Here is a 15,235-nt window from a genome sequence, read left to right as displayed (position 1 = left end):
TCTGTTAATAAAGTAGTGAGCTACAGTGGAAGAGTTTGTGACAGCTGGTTCTTCCTCAACAAAAACTCCTTCACATTTCCCACAGGCGACAATAATTAGCTTCCACAAAGTGGTTTCATATATCTGAGCGAGCGAGCGGGCGCGTTACCATGGCAACGTCAGCGTTTTTGCCGGCCAGATATCTGAATCCTCTTTGGGAAATTCTGCAGTATTCAATGCCAGCACTGATTCGTTACACATCGGTGTTCAGGCGAGGTTGCATCCGACGCTTTACAGAGAATTAATCACAGCAGATATTAGATTAAGAGCATCAAAGATAGAAAACAAACAAAGTCAACGTGGGTTGGATGAGAACAAATACATACCAGCAGGAGAGACGGGACAGAGAACAGCGTCACCGTAATGAGGCAGGACTCATCTCAGCCACACTGGAGTCCTCCTCTGATCTCACGTGAAGACAACAAAAACATTCATGAGATCAGACAGAGATTTATTATAAAGTCATTTATTTAAACCCCCGAGGTTTAAAAACAAAAACAACTCAAGCAGACTGCCAATAAATAAACATGAAGGTGACTGATTTGAGATATTAATCATATTTTGACTGTGTATCAGTTATTGGGTACGGAGGAGATACGGTGACCTCATCAGACACCAGGCCTGGGGTCGGGCGGAGGGCACAGCACTTATCAATCAACCCCTGTATGATGCGAACAACTGAGAGCTGGGGAGTAGGCGGTGTCTCTGCTGCCCCCTGGTGTTCACTCAGCAGCCACAGCGTCATACCTCCTCCAAGCAGGAGATGAGAGCAGGACTGGATCAGTGTGTGAGAGCGACAGATTTGTTTTGTTAGCAATCAAGTGTCGTAAAGAACAAGATGGAGTCCACAGTCTTCACTCAAAAGCTTTATTTGTAAATGTGGCTTGGCAGAAAGAGGGTCAGACCCGGTGGACGCTGCAGAAAGTCAGGGTTTGGATACAAAGTGCTCAATCGGCAACATGAAACTGTACAGTGACACAACAGCAGGAGTCGCACCGTGGAAAGACTTACAAAACATCTCTACAGTCTTCTGCTCGCCGGGCCGAATACAAAAGCCTGTAAGGAGACTTCCACATGGATCCATGCAGGTCCGATGGCTTATTGATCTGAGTCCAGATCATCACAGAGAAAGAGTTCAGTCCTGGCAACCTTCCATTATTGACTTCACCAACAAAAACATCATTGATCCACAGGTTTGACCTTTGACACGGAGCCACGCCCCCCCATACAACAACAACCTGCAGCCTAAAACCACGGAGCAGAGAGGTCAGGAGGCTCACAGCTCCAGGCCTCACTCTTCATCACACTGGGACTCCAGCACAAAATGACTCAGAGCTCAGGGTTTGTATTTTTGAGACGGCGCTTATTTGAGAGTGTGGCATTGATCGTCATCGAAGACGATCCGTTAAGTTTGTGAATTCATTCTGAACATGTTGAAAGACAGGTACTATTATTTCTCACACACACACACACACCCTCACAATAATCAAGCCACTCATCAACATCATCATCATCATCAATAGAAAATTTGAGCTTTGAGCTTAAAACCACGAGATTTCACAAACATGTTCTTGAATGAGCTACAGATGTGAACGTTCTATACACTGGATGGTTCACGAACTACAGAACAACCTCAGAAATCTATACGTTTACAATAAAAAAATGGAACCCGAGTGGAACGCCACTGTGCGGTGTGTTATCTGAAACAGAACTCCGGTGTGTGTGGAGGGTTCAGCTGTGAGAGGCTCCTGTGAGAGAAGTTCATCCTTTCTGCTCTTTGCTCTTTTCCCACGCTCACACACAAAAATAATGGCCGCGAGTGTGCGACGTGCAAAAGGCCAAACATAAGAGAGGCAATTAGACCGGGAGGCGCTAGTCTGAGGGAAACCTGCACGCCGCTGCTTTCCCTTCATCTATCCACGGAAATCACATGTTGTGTCTTTGTCGGGTGGAAAGCGGACCTGGTGTGTGTTCCTACGTCACTGGTTTGTGATGCTAACATGTTAGCGTAGAGTAATGGCTTTTATCGCGACTCGACCTGCGACCTGCCCGTCATCACGCTGCCGTCGTCACTCAGTATGATTCCAATGCCTGTTAAAACTTTTGGTTCCAATCCGAAGGAAGCAGGAAGTGGATTTTGTCTGACGGTTACATGTGAGTGATTGATTAATAAAAAGGTTGGTGACCCCGACGGATTTCCCTTTGGAGATGAAGATGTTTTTGGTTTAAAGGCGTTTCTGTAACGTTTCTGTTTCTTGACGAACGAGACGAACGCTCCGGAGCCTAAAGGAGGCGGACAGCGTGATGAGCACAGAGAGAAGGTTGAGTTACAGAGCAGATCCTTCACACGCTCGGCTCAATCAGCACACGTGTTAAACTACATGACGACACTAAAGTATTTACATTTGTGGAGGAGCTTCAGACGGAATGACTATGAACAGAGAAGAGGAAGTAAAGATCATAACCCAGACTGTCCACTGTGTGGCGCTGTGGCACAGGGCAAACGGAAAGAGATAGGCAGGGGGGATAGTTACTGTTCTTACCCGGAGAACGTACCTCCCTGCGGACATGAAAGCCAGCGCCCCCTGGTGGAGGAGCTGTGTAAAGACTCAGATCACACACTAACATTCACATCATAAAGGAACTTCACTCCGGACTGATTAATATTCACCAACATGTCTCAGACTGCATGGCAGCCTCAGTTAACTCCCCTTCATTTAATTAAGTAAAACAACAAAGACTCATCTGTTAAATTAAGCACAGAACAAAGGCGGACATTCATCATCATTAGAAGGAGCCGTCATGAGAGTGTGTGTGAGCACAAACACTCACGCGTTCACGACTCCATCTGCAGTCAGACCCGCTAAACTTACACATAAATTAAAGTTAAACGCTCCTTAAAAACACAGCCAGGTGGAAACGCACGATAAGAGTTTGAATCTTTGACTCCTCAGCTCTGCAGATGGAAACACAGAGCTGTCGATTGTTGGATGGTAACTCTTCTCCCATTTAAAGTGCAATGCATTCTGGGGCTTCACAGTGTAACTCTGGGGGAGGAGGGGGTGGGGGGGGGGGGGCGTGTCCTGAGACAAGCGAGTCTGAGGAGTCACTGCAGGACACGCTGGAGAGTCTGACTCATTTTGAATTTCAGGGTTAGATAGTAACTTATACTAATATTGTTCTGATCTCCTGAGCTCCTGCAGACCAGACGCCTGTCACTCTGACGGTTCATCGCCTGGACAACAGAGTCGCTTTGCAAGTAACTGCAAACTCTTTAACATCACAACAGAATATCTTCGACCCAAACGGCCGCGCTCTGGATGGACTCCCATCCTTCCAGGGAGCAGGAGGCTGCGTCTCTCAGCTCAGCCTGAGGGTCAAAGTGAGGAGGAACAAACACAGACCCGGCTCCTGGGAGGGAGACATAAATCCTTCATGTGCATCCTGGCTGCCATCTTTAATGCCACACTAAGTGCCGCAAACGACTTTCCCCAACATGCCTCATTTCTTTCTGATTAAATTACAGACTTTCGGCGGCTCCCTGAACGACTCGGGGAAACTTTGGGAGAAGGATCATCAATTTGTGTCCTGGCGAGAAGTGAACTCATGGACAGAGAACCAGCAGCACATCGAGCCTGTCTGTGTGTGTGTGTGTGTGTGTGTGTGTGTGTGTGTGTGTGTGTGTGTGTGTGTGTGTGTGTGTGTGTGTGTGTGTGTGTGTGTGTGTGTGACCTCAGTTGCCCACAGCTTAGAGACCAGACGTGTTCCTGCTGTCAGTTTAGGTGGAAGAAGGTCAGGTCGCTCGGCCATGCTCTCTCTCTCTCTCTCTCTCTCTTTGTACAGATTTGTACCTGAGCTTCTGTGTTTGATTTGGCAAAACAAAGAAAAGAGGTTTCTAAAGGAATGAGAGATAAAGCCACAGGCCCCAAAGCTCCCCATGCTGCTCATTGATCAGTGTGCATCATGAGGAGGAAGGGTTTACAGATTCTACTGAAACATTCTAACTTAAACATGGAGGCCAACATTCTGCCTTCAGCTCACAGGCAGCTTCTGATTGGCCACAGACGTCTACCAAGGCGTCGTTAGCGACACAGACCTCTGTCAGATCAATCTGAGATTGAGAGCATGTCATCTACAAGAGGCCCTGTGGGTGGAGCCCCTCAGAACCAACGCTCTGATGATAGAGAGGAGAGGAGAGGAGAGGAGAGGAGAGGAGCGGCTGACGTCTGTGATCACCACCGGAGGGAAAGGAGTTCTTCACAGTGGGGAGTAATGGTGGCGCTCACGTCGTACGGCAATGTGAAGCCCGACTAAGACGCACAAAACGGACAGCTACACACCCACACCGGTAAGAAAGCCCCGCCCCCTTGAAACCAAATCTGAGCACTGAAATATAAAACCTGTACATGAGAGACCTCAGAGACCTCAGAGACCTCAGAGACTTCAGAGACCTCAGAGACCTCAGAGACCCCAGAGACCTCAGAGACCTCAGAGACCTCAGAGACCCCAGAGACCTCAGAGACCTCAGAGGCCCCAGAGACCTCAGAGACCTCAGAGACCTCAGATCAGAGACTTCAGAGACCAGCTCCTTTGAAACGTTTTCCTTGGGAAAAGTAAAGAAAAGGGAGGGAGTACACTGCCAATGCCACCCCCCGGGCCGAGCAGGTCTCTGGCGAGGAGCTGTTAGCGGTGATCAGTCAGAGGCAGAGACTCTGCGTGTCCTCATTTAGGTGGCGAGGGCCATATGGGGAGAGGATGAGCCTCTGTGTTGAAGACGTACTTGTCCAGACTCAGCAGCTCTTCGTCATCAGAGAAGAGCAGGTAGAAGTACTTCAGCGTCTCGCCCAGGAAGAAACTCTCCATCTTGTCCCGGGGACCCGGGTTAAGCGGGTCGCGCACGTTGTTGATGGAGGTGTAGCCGCCGCCAGAAACCTGGAGGGGGAGGAGGAAGAGGAGGGGGAGGAGGAAGAGGTGCTGAGTCAACAGAGAAACAAGAGAAGAGCAAACTCAACCGAACAGCCCAGGTCCAGTCAGTGAGCCGGGCTCAGACGGGTCAGAGCCTCAGAGGGACACGCACGGCATCCTGGGTAAATTCACTTCCACGCAAACCTGACTACAGCCATTTTTCTCTGTCGCCAAGGAAACAACAACCCTGTGCAATCCAACTGCCGAGCCTGAAGGAAGCCAGCGTTCCACAGGCAGAGGCATGGATTCTGATTGGCCGGCTGACAAACGAGGCCGATCAGCCAATCAGCACAGAGTGTGACATGAAGCTGAGGTGTGTGTGTGTGTGTGTGTGTGTGGTCGTACCTTGGTGTACTTGTTGAAGCTCTGCAGGATGTCCCAGCCCCAGTCTCTGTACTTTGTGTCCTTGGTGAAGCGGAACATGTAGAAGAGACTCTCCACCGTCTCTGGCCTCAGGAGGTTGTGTCTGTCTGCAGGCTGGAAGGCAAACGATGAAGAGGAGGAGGATCAGGAGGAGAAAGAGGATCAGGAGGAGGATCAGGAGGAGGAGGAACAGAAAGACGAGGAGGATCAGGAGGAGGAGGAGGATCAGAAAGAGGAGGAGGATCAGAAAGAGGAGGAGGATCAGAAAGAGGAGGAGGATCAGAAAGAGGAGGAGGATCAGAAAGAGGAGGAGGAACAGAAAGAGGAGGAGGATCAGAAAGAGGAGGAGGATCAGGAGGAGGAGGAGGATCAGAAAGAGGAGGAGGATCAGAAAGAGGAGGAGGAACAGAAAGAGGAGGAGGATCAGAAAGAGGAGGAGGATCAGGAGGAGGAGGAACAGAAAGAGGAGGAGGATCAGAAAGAGGAGGAGGATCAGAAAGAGGAGGGGGATCAGAAAGAGGAGGAGGATCAGGAGGAGGAGGAGGATCAGAAAGAGGAGGAGGAACAGAAAGAGGAGGAGGATCAGAAAGAGGAGGAGGAACAGAAAGAGGAGGAGGAACAGAAAGAGGAGGAGGAACAGAAAGAGGAGGAGGATCAGGAGGAGGAGGAGGATCAGAAAGTAAACAAACCACGTGAGCAGATGTAAACAGCGGAAAAGCTCGACTCCACCCCCCCGCCCTCAAACCCACCTTGACGATGAGGTCGCTGTTGTCTCCGGGCTGCAGGCTGAAGTGTGTGATCTCGGGGCTCAGCCCGGTCTCCATCTGCTTGTACATCTGGTGGCAGGTCTCCATCAGCTGCAGGGCCAGGTCCATGTGGTCGGCGGGGAGGCCGTTGTGGACGCCGAGCGCTAATGTTCCCGGCAGGAAGCACACCAGGTGGTCCTGAGGAGGGGGGAGCAGAGGAGAGAGGAGAGGAGTTGATTGAGTGAAGGAGGCTCAGGGTGGATGTGGTCTCTGGAGCGTTCTGTACCATCTTAGGGATGAAGCGGCTGTGGTTCAGCTCTCCCACGAAGGTCAGCTTGCTGGGCCCCGTCTGCCTGAGGAGATGTTTCTTCACGCCCTCCACCGCCTGCACGTAGTCTTCCAACAGGCTGCACACACACACACACACACACACACACACACACATCAACCTGCAGTGAGTCAGCAATCATCACTGACTGAGGCTTCAGACCTGCAGTCACTTAAGGTTTCATTTATTCATCATGGCCGCGCTTTATCGCCCCGCCAGCTGATGGGACCTCAGTGAGGGCGGGGCTTAACCACCGGTGCCAAGCAGGCAAAGGGAGGGATAATGGCAGCGGTCCAAGTGTGAGGGGAAGCTACGGAGTGTGGACGGAGCGCTGCTGCAGTGTGTGTGATCAGCTCAGAGTCAAACCAGCTGGAGCCGGTCAGGACCAGAGAACCAGAGGCTCACACACACTCTGACACACGCTGACACACACAGACATACACACCGACACACGCTGACACAGACACACACACACTCTGACACACACACACACACAAACACACACACACGCAGACACACACACACACACGCTGATACACACACGCAGACACACAAACACATGCTGACAGACACACACGGCAACACACACACACACACACGCTTACACACACACACACACAAACACACACACACGCTGACACACACACACACACACGCAGACACACACACAGACACACACACACACACGCTGATACACACACGCAGACACACACACACGCAGACACACACACACATGCTGACAGACACACACGGCAACACACACACACACACACGCTTACACACACACACACACACACAAACACACGCTGACACACACACACACACACACGCAGACACACAGAGACACACACACGCGCTGACACACACACGCTGACACACACACACACACACACGCAGACACATACACACACGCTGACACACACGCACACACACACACACACACACACACAAGCTGACACACACACGCACGCACGCACACACACACACACACACACACACACACACACACACACACACACACACACACACACACACACACACACACACACACACACACACACACACACACACACACACACACACACACACACACACACAGACACACAGACACACACAGGTACGTACTCGTCCTCCGTCTTGCCTCCCTGGATCCATTGCTTGAGCAGGTACTCATAGTAGCTGTCGGCCCTGGCGCCCAGCGTGAACACGCCCTTGTGGGTGAACTGCCCGCTGTTGGTGTTGATGAACATCGGCACCAGGCCGTCCTGTTTCCCCGCCAGCTTGTGGACCTGCGTCGTTACCTCGTTCACGGCCTCCTGCAAAGGTCAAGCAAACGCACCTTTACGACCCCGGGTGCAGGTCTTAACGCCCCAATCCCATCTTTATGTATTCAGTCATAAAAGCAGGCGAGCTCAGTCTAACTGCTGCCCCGCTGAGACTCGCTCTCTCTGAAGACATCTATCATCAGAAAAGGATCAATTTCATGCTTTAATGGATCGGGGCTCATCGAACGTTACGTCTCCTCCCCGCTGGATCGAGTTATGACAGAGAAATGATTGACTTCCTGTCACGCTGAGGCTGAAACCTTACACCCTGATCCGTCCATACTGGAATCAGTCACAGCCCACACGCTGATGGATTTACAGCCAATCCTGCGTTTCCCCCTCCATTATTCATTCTCACACACACACACAGGCACACCAACCCTCCGTGTCGCCTCGCCTCCTCCCATCCTTCCCCACTCTCTCTCCCTGGTGTTGCCGAGCAGCAGCCTCACCTGATACTGTTGGTCGTGCGTGAGGCGGCTCAGCTCCCTGAACTCCAGCTGGATGCTGGTGACCTCGGCCAGCGTGCTGTCAGACGTCCAGCGGGGAGGGTGGGCCGTCCCCTTCCCGATGTTGACGTCGGAGAAGGGGATCTTGGAGGGCGTTTTGAAAGCCGGCATCAACCTGGACCCGATGTCCATCTGTGGGGACGGAGGAGAATGAGGGAGGAAGAAAGTTTGAGTTGACTTCAACATTCTATCCACCATATTGGGAATACAAGTTCAACCTCCCCTCATACTGCTATCTTGGGTTCTCCGTACGACCTACACCGCTTTAACACCCCACAAAAGGAAACCATCATGTTCACCTGTTTGCTTGCCAGGCGACTCCTGCTCCTACATTTGAAATCCCTCACCCCTCCCTCTATTCCGCAATGGCTTAAGGATACAATGTTCTTTCTTAGACTCGAGAAACTCAAATGCACTATGGAGGAACCACAGTGATAGATTCTATCAGCTCCAGCCCACTTGTACTCCACCTCAGGGTCTATGTATAAAGTTCAACAACAATAGTAGGGATATCACAACCTTCTCTCTCTCTCTCTCTGTCTCTGTCTCTCTCTCTCTCTCTCTCTCTCTCCTACACCAGTCTGCACAATGTCATGTACAATATCTGCTTCAATAAAAACAAATTGCAAACAAAAAAGAAAACGCTGGAGCAACTTTTCAATCAGTTCAATCAATTTATATTCTGGTGCTCTGTAAGGTTTATTGCCCAGATGTATGGATCCAGTATAGAATCTACAATCAAACCAAACGCTGCCTACTCCTCTCCTCTGCTACAGTCTAGGATTCATTACTCCACACAACAATTAGCTGGAGACACAGCTGCAGATTGTTAAATCATTCCACCAGCTCCAGAGAGACTTTACAACTTTAAATCCTTTAAATCTCATTTCCAGCATTTAAAGGGAACAAAGTGAGAAAGTGTTACTGCTCATTTCCTCCCACAAACACAACAGACTCACTCCAGAGACGACACACACACACACACACACACACACACACACACACACACACACACACACACACACACACACACACACACACACACACACACACACACACACACACACACACACACACACACACACACACACACACACACACCTCTGCCTGTTCCTCATGTGATCTCTTGACCTCACTTCATCCCTCATTCTCAGGGTTGACATTGTGTGACCTTGACCTTTCACTGATTTGAAAACAAATGGATAGCTAAAGGTCACGACCCCTCTGCCACCTTTGATCCAAATCCAATACACAACGGTTTTAAGTTACGACTGCAAATGTGGAAGTGCTGAAGGCCGGGCCGGGTCTAAACCCTGTAACAACCCGATCACGGAGCAGACGGCCTCCAGACAAGGAGGAGGCGTCTAAGGGGACCAGCGTCCTTCACCCTCCTCCTGTCACTCAGAGCAGGAGAGGAAAGACGACTTACAGCTTTGTCCAGGAACAGCTGGTCTCCTGAGAGGTGGTAGGTGCTCAGCAGGCCCCCCAGGACCCTGATGGTGGTCTCGAAAAGGTTGACGTCTACGTTCTTGTCAAAGGAGAGCTCCGTCTCTACCCAGGCCCTCGCCTCCGCAAACTCTGCATGGGGCCAGAGGAGGAACAGAGTGGGAGAAGGACGAGAACCGGTAAAGAAAGAGGTAAAGGGGGGGGTGGCTCTCATGATGGAGCGCTATGGCAACCGGCACCAGGGAGAGGGTGGGTGGTACCTTCTTTTAGCCCCAGAATCCACATGGTGTCCAGGGAGTCCAGGAGCGTCAGGCCCAACGTGAACCACTCGCCGAAGGACTTGGAGACGGGCTTGAGCTCGTCGTGGCCCCAGGCGTGATCCTTGTAGCCTTTCCACGCGTGCCTGAACGCCTCACGCACCGCCTCCAGCCGGTCCACCGGCCCAGGTGACCCTGAGGACCACACAGAGGTCAGAGACACCAAGGTCAGACAAAGAGCAAAGATAGGCTCGTTCAGAAACAGCATCGACTACAAGGCGTTCACACCTCCGCCAAGGCAGAGTAGAGCTCCCAATATGATAAAAGGTTAATGATGAGGTCATGACCCCGCCCCTCGCCGACACACATGACCTTGTTTAGTTTGCATGTCACACACACACACACACACACACACACACACACACACACACACACACACACACACACACACACACACACACACACACACACACACACACACACACACACACACCTGTATTGATTGATCTTCTACCTCACCACAGGCTCAGTCGTTTACACTGTACGGAGAACAAAGTGCTCTGTGTGCACAAGCAGAGCCTTAGACGCAACCATGGCGACGCTATGCATCATCCCCGCGACAACGACAGAGCTTTACGCCAACACACCGTTACTGTGAACTGTTTATCATGTTTAGCTTTAGACATGAACATTTACGACCATGGTGGCTGGGTGGTAAACACACACACACACACACACACACACACACACACACACACATTTATCACCACATACAGCACACACACACACACACACACACACACAGATGCATGAGTGTGTATTACTGACCGGGAGCCATTGAGCCAGGGTCAGCAGGGACAACAGGGTCAGCAGGGTCGGCTGCTACGGCGGCGGCTTCTACGGCGGCTGCTGCTACGGTGGCGACGGCAACTGCGGCTTCTACGGCGGCTGCTGCTGCTGCTGGAGGCGCTGCAGATTCCTTCACACGGTCAGAAGGTTGTGGCTCGGTGCCCTGGTCCGGTTCTATCATGGCTCCCCTCCAGCTGCATCAGGACAGAGGTTAAAGGTCAAAGCTCCACACACTCCTGACACACCTCTCTGAGTGTTTCACAGATATTTGGCGTTCACGTCTCCTGGTGTAATGACAGAGGAAGGCTATGGATCCATTTTGTTACTACAGTGCAAACACAATGGAGAAGCTTTGAGAAGCTTCTCGCATCTTTAAAGTGTAATAACATCTAACCTGACAATCTTCTTCTCCTCATCCTCTTCCTCCGCTTCCTCCACCTTCACTTCCTCCTCCTCAGGCTTTCCCCTCCCGCCCGTGTCTGAAGCGTTCCCGTCCTTCTGCAGGCTGGGAGGACCTCTCTTGCTCGGGAACGACTTCTTCTGCAGATAAAACAAACGCACCTGAACGTCCCGTACAAGAACAAAGCAAAGAGGAGCCTGTTGTTCAAACACGACAACGCCTGAACGACAAACGATGACAAACAAGGTAACCTGACCACGATGAAGAGACCGGATCATGTTCCTGAAACGAGCCACAACCTCTGCTTCAATATGAACACAAACAAATGTCTGCTTCCATTTGCTTACAGGAAGTGGACCTCATCCTACATTTGACTGCAGCGCCTCTGGAGACAACGAGACAACCACAGACTCACTCTGACAGGATTCTGGTTCCTTTGCCTTCGGTTGTGTTTGGATCAGGGGATGAAACCAAACCACACCAGCATGAAGCAGAGCAGTACGAACCTTGATGGCAGGTTTGGCCAAAACCGGAGCTTTTGGTGCGACGGGTTCTGCTTTGGCATCTGGACCCACAGCTGGCCCCGGATCCGGCCCGGCCACGGGAACTGGGACCATGCCGCCGTTGGGCAGGACCACAGGGAGCGGGGCCTTGACAGCTTCTGGCCCCATCATGGCGTCGGCCCTGTGAGGAAGAGGCCTCAGAGAGCGGTCGTCCACCTCCAGCCAGTCCTCCTTATCAGACAGGCCTGCAGACACAGAGACACGTGTGTAACAGCCCCTGTTACCAGACACTGTGTGTGTGTGTGTGTGTGTGTGTGTGTATGTGTGTGTGTGTGTATGTGTGTGTCTCACCTCTCCACTGCTGGGCCAGGCTGGGATAGGACAGCAGGCTGAATATGAGCAGCAGCGCCAGCATGAAGAGGACCAGGCTTCTCTGGAGCCGGGACAGCTGCTTCCATTTCTGCAACACACACACACACACACACACACACACACACACACACACACACACACACACACACACACACACACACACACACACACACACACACACACACACACACACACACACACACACACACACACACACACACACACACACAGTTAAGCGACACTGTAACACTTCCAACAGGTCCAAACTGATCGATCCAACACAGCAGCAGGTTCATCCATCACACACACACACACACACTTTGGTTGAAACCCGCTGGTTGATCAGAGGCGTCTTGGCGGCGGTCTTACCCTGTACATCCTGTGCATCCCTCTCTGCTCCCAGCGACGACTCAAAACAAACTAAGGAGCCAAGCGGAGCGGCACAGAGGGAGGGAGAGAGCGGCGGCGTCTCCAGGGAGGAGGCAGACCCACGCCGCTCTGCTCTACCTGCTCTACCTGCTCTCATTAACACCCGAGCAGCGCCGTGAGACACGCGGGGCCGTCAGCCGTGACGAAGAGGCGATCCCAGGGGACGCAGCGCTGAGACCGGCTCAGACTTCAGCCTGCTCAGCGCCGTCACAGAGGAAGTTAAAGCAAAGAAGGGCGTTTCCCTCGTGGCCGGGACGCCTCGGTAGCAACCAACAGGTTTTTCTTCCACATTGCTGATGGAAATGAACACACACTGCTTCAGTCTCTCTCTGATCCAGCAGCTTCTGATTGTTTCAGGGTTGAGTTGCTGGTTTATGTAAACACGGATTTGAATCTCCCCCAATATTTACATATTTAGTTGATGATGGCCTGCATGACCTCTCTGTTTAGAGAGCCTGAGTCTGATGACCTCCAGTCTGACCTCAGTGGAATCAATCCTGTGTATAACACGAGAAGGAGAGATGGAGAACACACAGCATGTAGGAACCTACACGTGTGTGTGTGTGTGTGTGTAGAGAGCAATGAGGCAGAGACGCTCGCTCAAACCAGTATTTGGCGAGCTTGTGTGTTGTCTTTGTGTGAGGGGCGATGAACCTCAGCGACGGGCGAGACGAGAGCCTGATTGGTATCAAAGCAGCAACGCCTGCTTTCATTTGGACAAAACTACAGGCCACACTCTGGAACACGACACACTCAGCTCAGTGTTCTGCTGCTTGAACTGATGAGTAAAGTCATATTTGTGTCTATGATCATAACATCTGCAGGTGAGCAGAAGCCAAATGAAAGCTGGTGTGAAGAGAGGCAGCGGCACAAAGAACTACAAACCCTCTGAAGTGAGGATGTGCAGCAGGAGAGGGGAAGAGGAGCCCAACACCTGAGGCGTGTGAGTGTGAGGTGTCACAGAGACAAAGGGACAAAGGAGGAGTCATGTTTGCCTCCTTCAGGTCTGAACTACAGCACGACCTACAAACACACACATAAAGGGACGGGAGCAGAGCTGAACACCAGCGTCAGAGGATCAACCGCCGTGTCTAAGGAGGGGAGCCGGGGGTGACAACATCTGGAATCCAGAGCCAGCAGAGCTATTTTCAAATCAATTCTGCGAGCAAAGAGAGGAGAGATGAATGTTTGCTTTATCTGCCTGTAGTGATCGGAGGCGTGAAGGCATTCGCTCGCTCGCTCGCCGCCTCTATCTGAGATCTGAGCAGCTTGAGAGGAGCCATTAGTCACAACAGACAAGACTGACAGGGGAGAAAATTAAAAACTGTCCTGAATATAAATGAGTGATTCTTTCAGACGCCACAGTCCAGATTTATGTGAGAGCCAAAGTCATCAGATAAGAGATCAGAGAAGATGATGATCAAGACTGACACACGCTGATGAGGAAGAGGAGGAGAAGAGGGAAGAACTGCTTCAGGCACAGCAGAACAATAACAACAATGAGCTCATTAAGAAACATGAGGGTCAAACATTTAGACCTGGACCAGAACTGGACCAGAACCGGCCCCACTCACCCTCCAGCAGGACTGGCGGCGGTGTTTGCCGTTGGTGTAGGTTTGCGTGTGCAGGTCGCTGAGCGTCAGAGAGATGAAGTCCTTCCTGGAGGGCGAGTACATCCTCTGACTGGAGAACAGGTGCTCCTCATACAACCTGAGGGACGTGCAGAGGAACACACACTCTTCAGGCTGAGGGGCACCTGAGAGTCCTGACACTGATAAGATCAGTCTGACTCATGTCACATACAACAAATAAAGACAATAAGTACAATGGCACCAGTATGACGTCATGTCACGGGAGAGCAGCCACTCGGTGTGTGTGAGGCTCATTAAGCAGTAAACACAGCATCACAGTATCAGGCACTCAAGATCAAACTTTACAGATCTTTTCACAGTTTTTTGTCTGAAAATGATCTATTTGGTTTATAATTTGAAAATGTACAAAATCATTCCGCATTCTTTCAAATGAGGCTTTTACGACAATCCATGTTTATTTTAGTGATTTATTAAATTAATTTTTATTGGTTTTGTTCTACATTCTATAAGTAAAACGGCATATATTTAAATGATATTTTCATCAACTATCATTTAGTTTGTTGACAGTTGAGTTTACATGAAGAAGAGTTAATAACATTTAGCTTCATTCCTGTCAAACAAACAGCAACACAGTGTTTAAACGCTGCTTTAGTCTGAACAGTTTCCAGCTGTAACTCGGCGCTAAGTCTCCCGCGGGTTGTCACTGTATTTAAACTACCTAAAGATATAATAATGTTTAATTTGTCGCTCACCTGTGTGTGTTTGTTTGTTAGTCACAAGCTAACAGCTGTTAGCTAGTAGCGTTAGCTAGCTGGGGACGGTCGGCTCGCTTCCACGTTTCCGGTGTCAGACGGACCCACATGTACCGGCAGAACCCGGTCAGTGTGTCACACGGGCCGAGCACACGGGGCGACCTGCTGCGGAGCGGACTGTCAGAGACGCCACACGGCGGGGGACATGGCTAACGTTAGCCCGCAGGTAGCCGCTGAGCTGTGAGCAGGGGAGGTGACGTCAGTGTCCGTGTCACGTGACTGGCGTGCTGAATCATTAACCCTTTGATGGAGCTGATGCTTCATTGAGCTCTCATGTTACAGATGTTCATAACGTCGAAA

The 15,235-nt window shown here is 51.0% G+C and overlaps 1 protein-coding gene across 5 annotated transcripts; it reads right to left on the bottom strand.

The window, feature by feature from the left end:
• Positions 1 to 892: 892 nt before the first annotated feature.
• man1b1a (mannosidase, alpha, class 1B, member 1a) lies at positions 893 to 15,138 on the bottom strand. Of its 5 annotated transcripts, none has more exons than XR_012960608.1 (15): positions 14,876 to 15,138; positions 14,106 to 14,241; positions 12,082 to 12,190; positions 11,734 to 11,975; positions 11,222 to 11,367; positions 10,807 to 11,021; positions 9,982 to 10,173; positions 9,705 to 9,853; positions 8,219 to 8,407; positions 7,567 to 7,757; positions 6,400 to 6,520; positions 6,117 to 6,311; positions 5,350 to 5,481; positions 4,581 to 4,971; positions 893 to 4,472 (listed from the first exon to the last, which is right to left on the bottom strand). XR_012960608.1 is itself a non-coding variant. In XM_076137759.1 (14 exons), exons 2-14 carry the CDS (start codon positions 14,205 to 14,207, stop codon positions 4,762 to 4,764), a joined length of 2,193 nt encoding a protein of 730 aa, XP_075993874.1. In that variant the 5' UTR covers positions 14,208 to 14,241; positions 14,876 to 15,138; the 3' UTR covers positions 893 to 4,761. The 5 variants fall into 5 exon arrangements, 1 of the variants encoding a protein (XP_075993874.1); XR_012960610.1 differs by having other exon boundaries at positions 4,590 to 4,971; XR_012960609.1 differs by having other exon boundaries at positions 893 to 4,499; positions 4,613 to 4,971.
• Between the last annotated feature and the right edge of the window lie 97 nt (positions 15,139 to 15,235).

The sequence above is a fragment of the Genypterus blacodes genome, unplaced genomic scaffold (assembly GCF_046128005.1).
Source record: "Genypterus blacodes isolate CSIRO-AG114 ecotype Tasmania unplaced genomic scaffold, CSIRO-AGI_Gbla_v1 ptg000335l_1, whole genome shotgun sequence".
NCBI classification, from domain to species: domain Eukaryota; kingdom Metazoa; phylum Chordata; class Actinopteri; order Ophidiiformes; family Ophidiidae; genus Genypterus; species Genypterus blacodes.
This window is presented reverse-complemented; position numbering and strand designations above follow the sequence as displayed.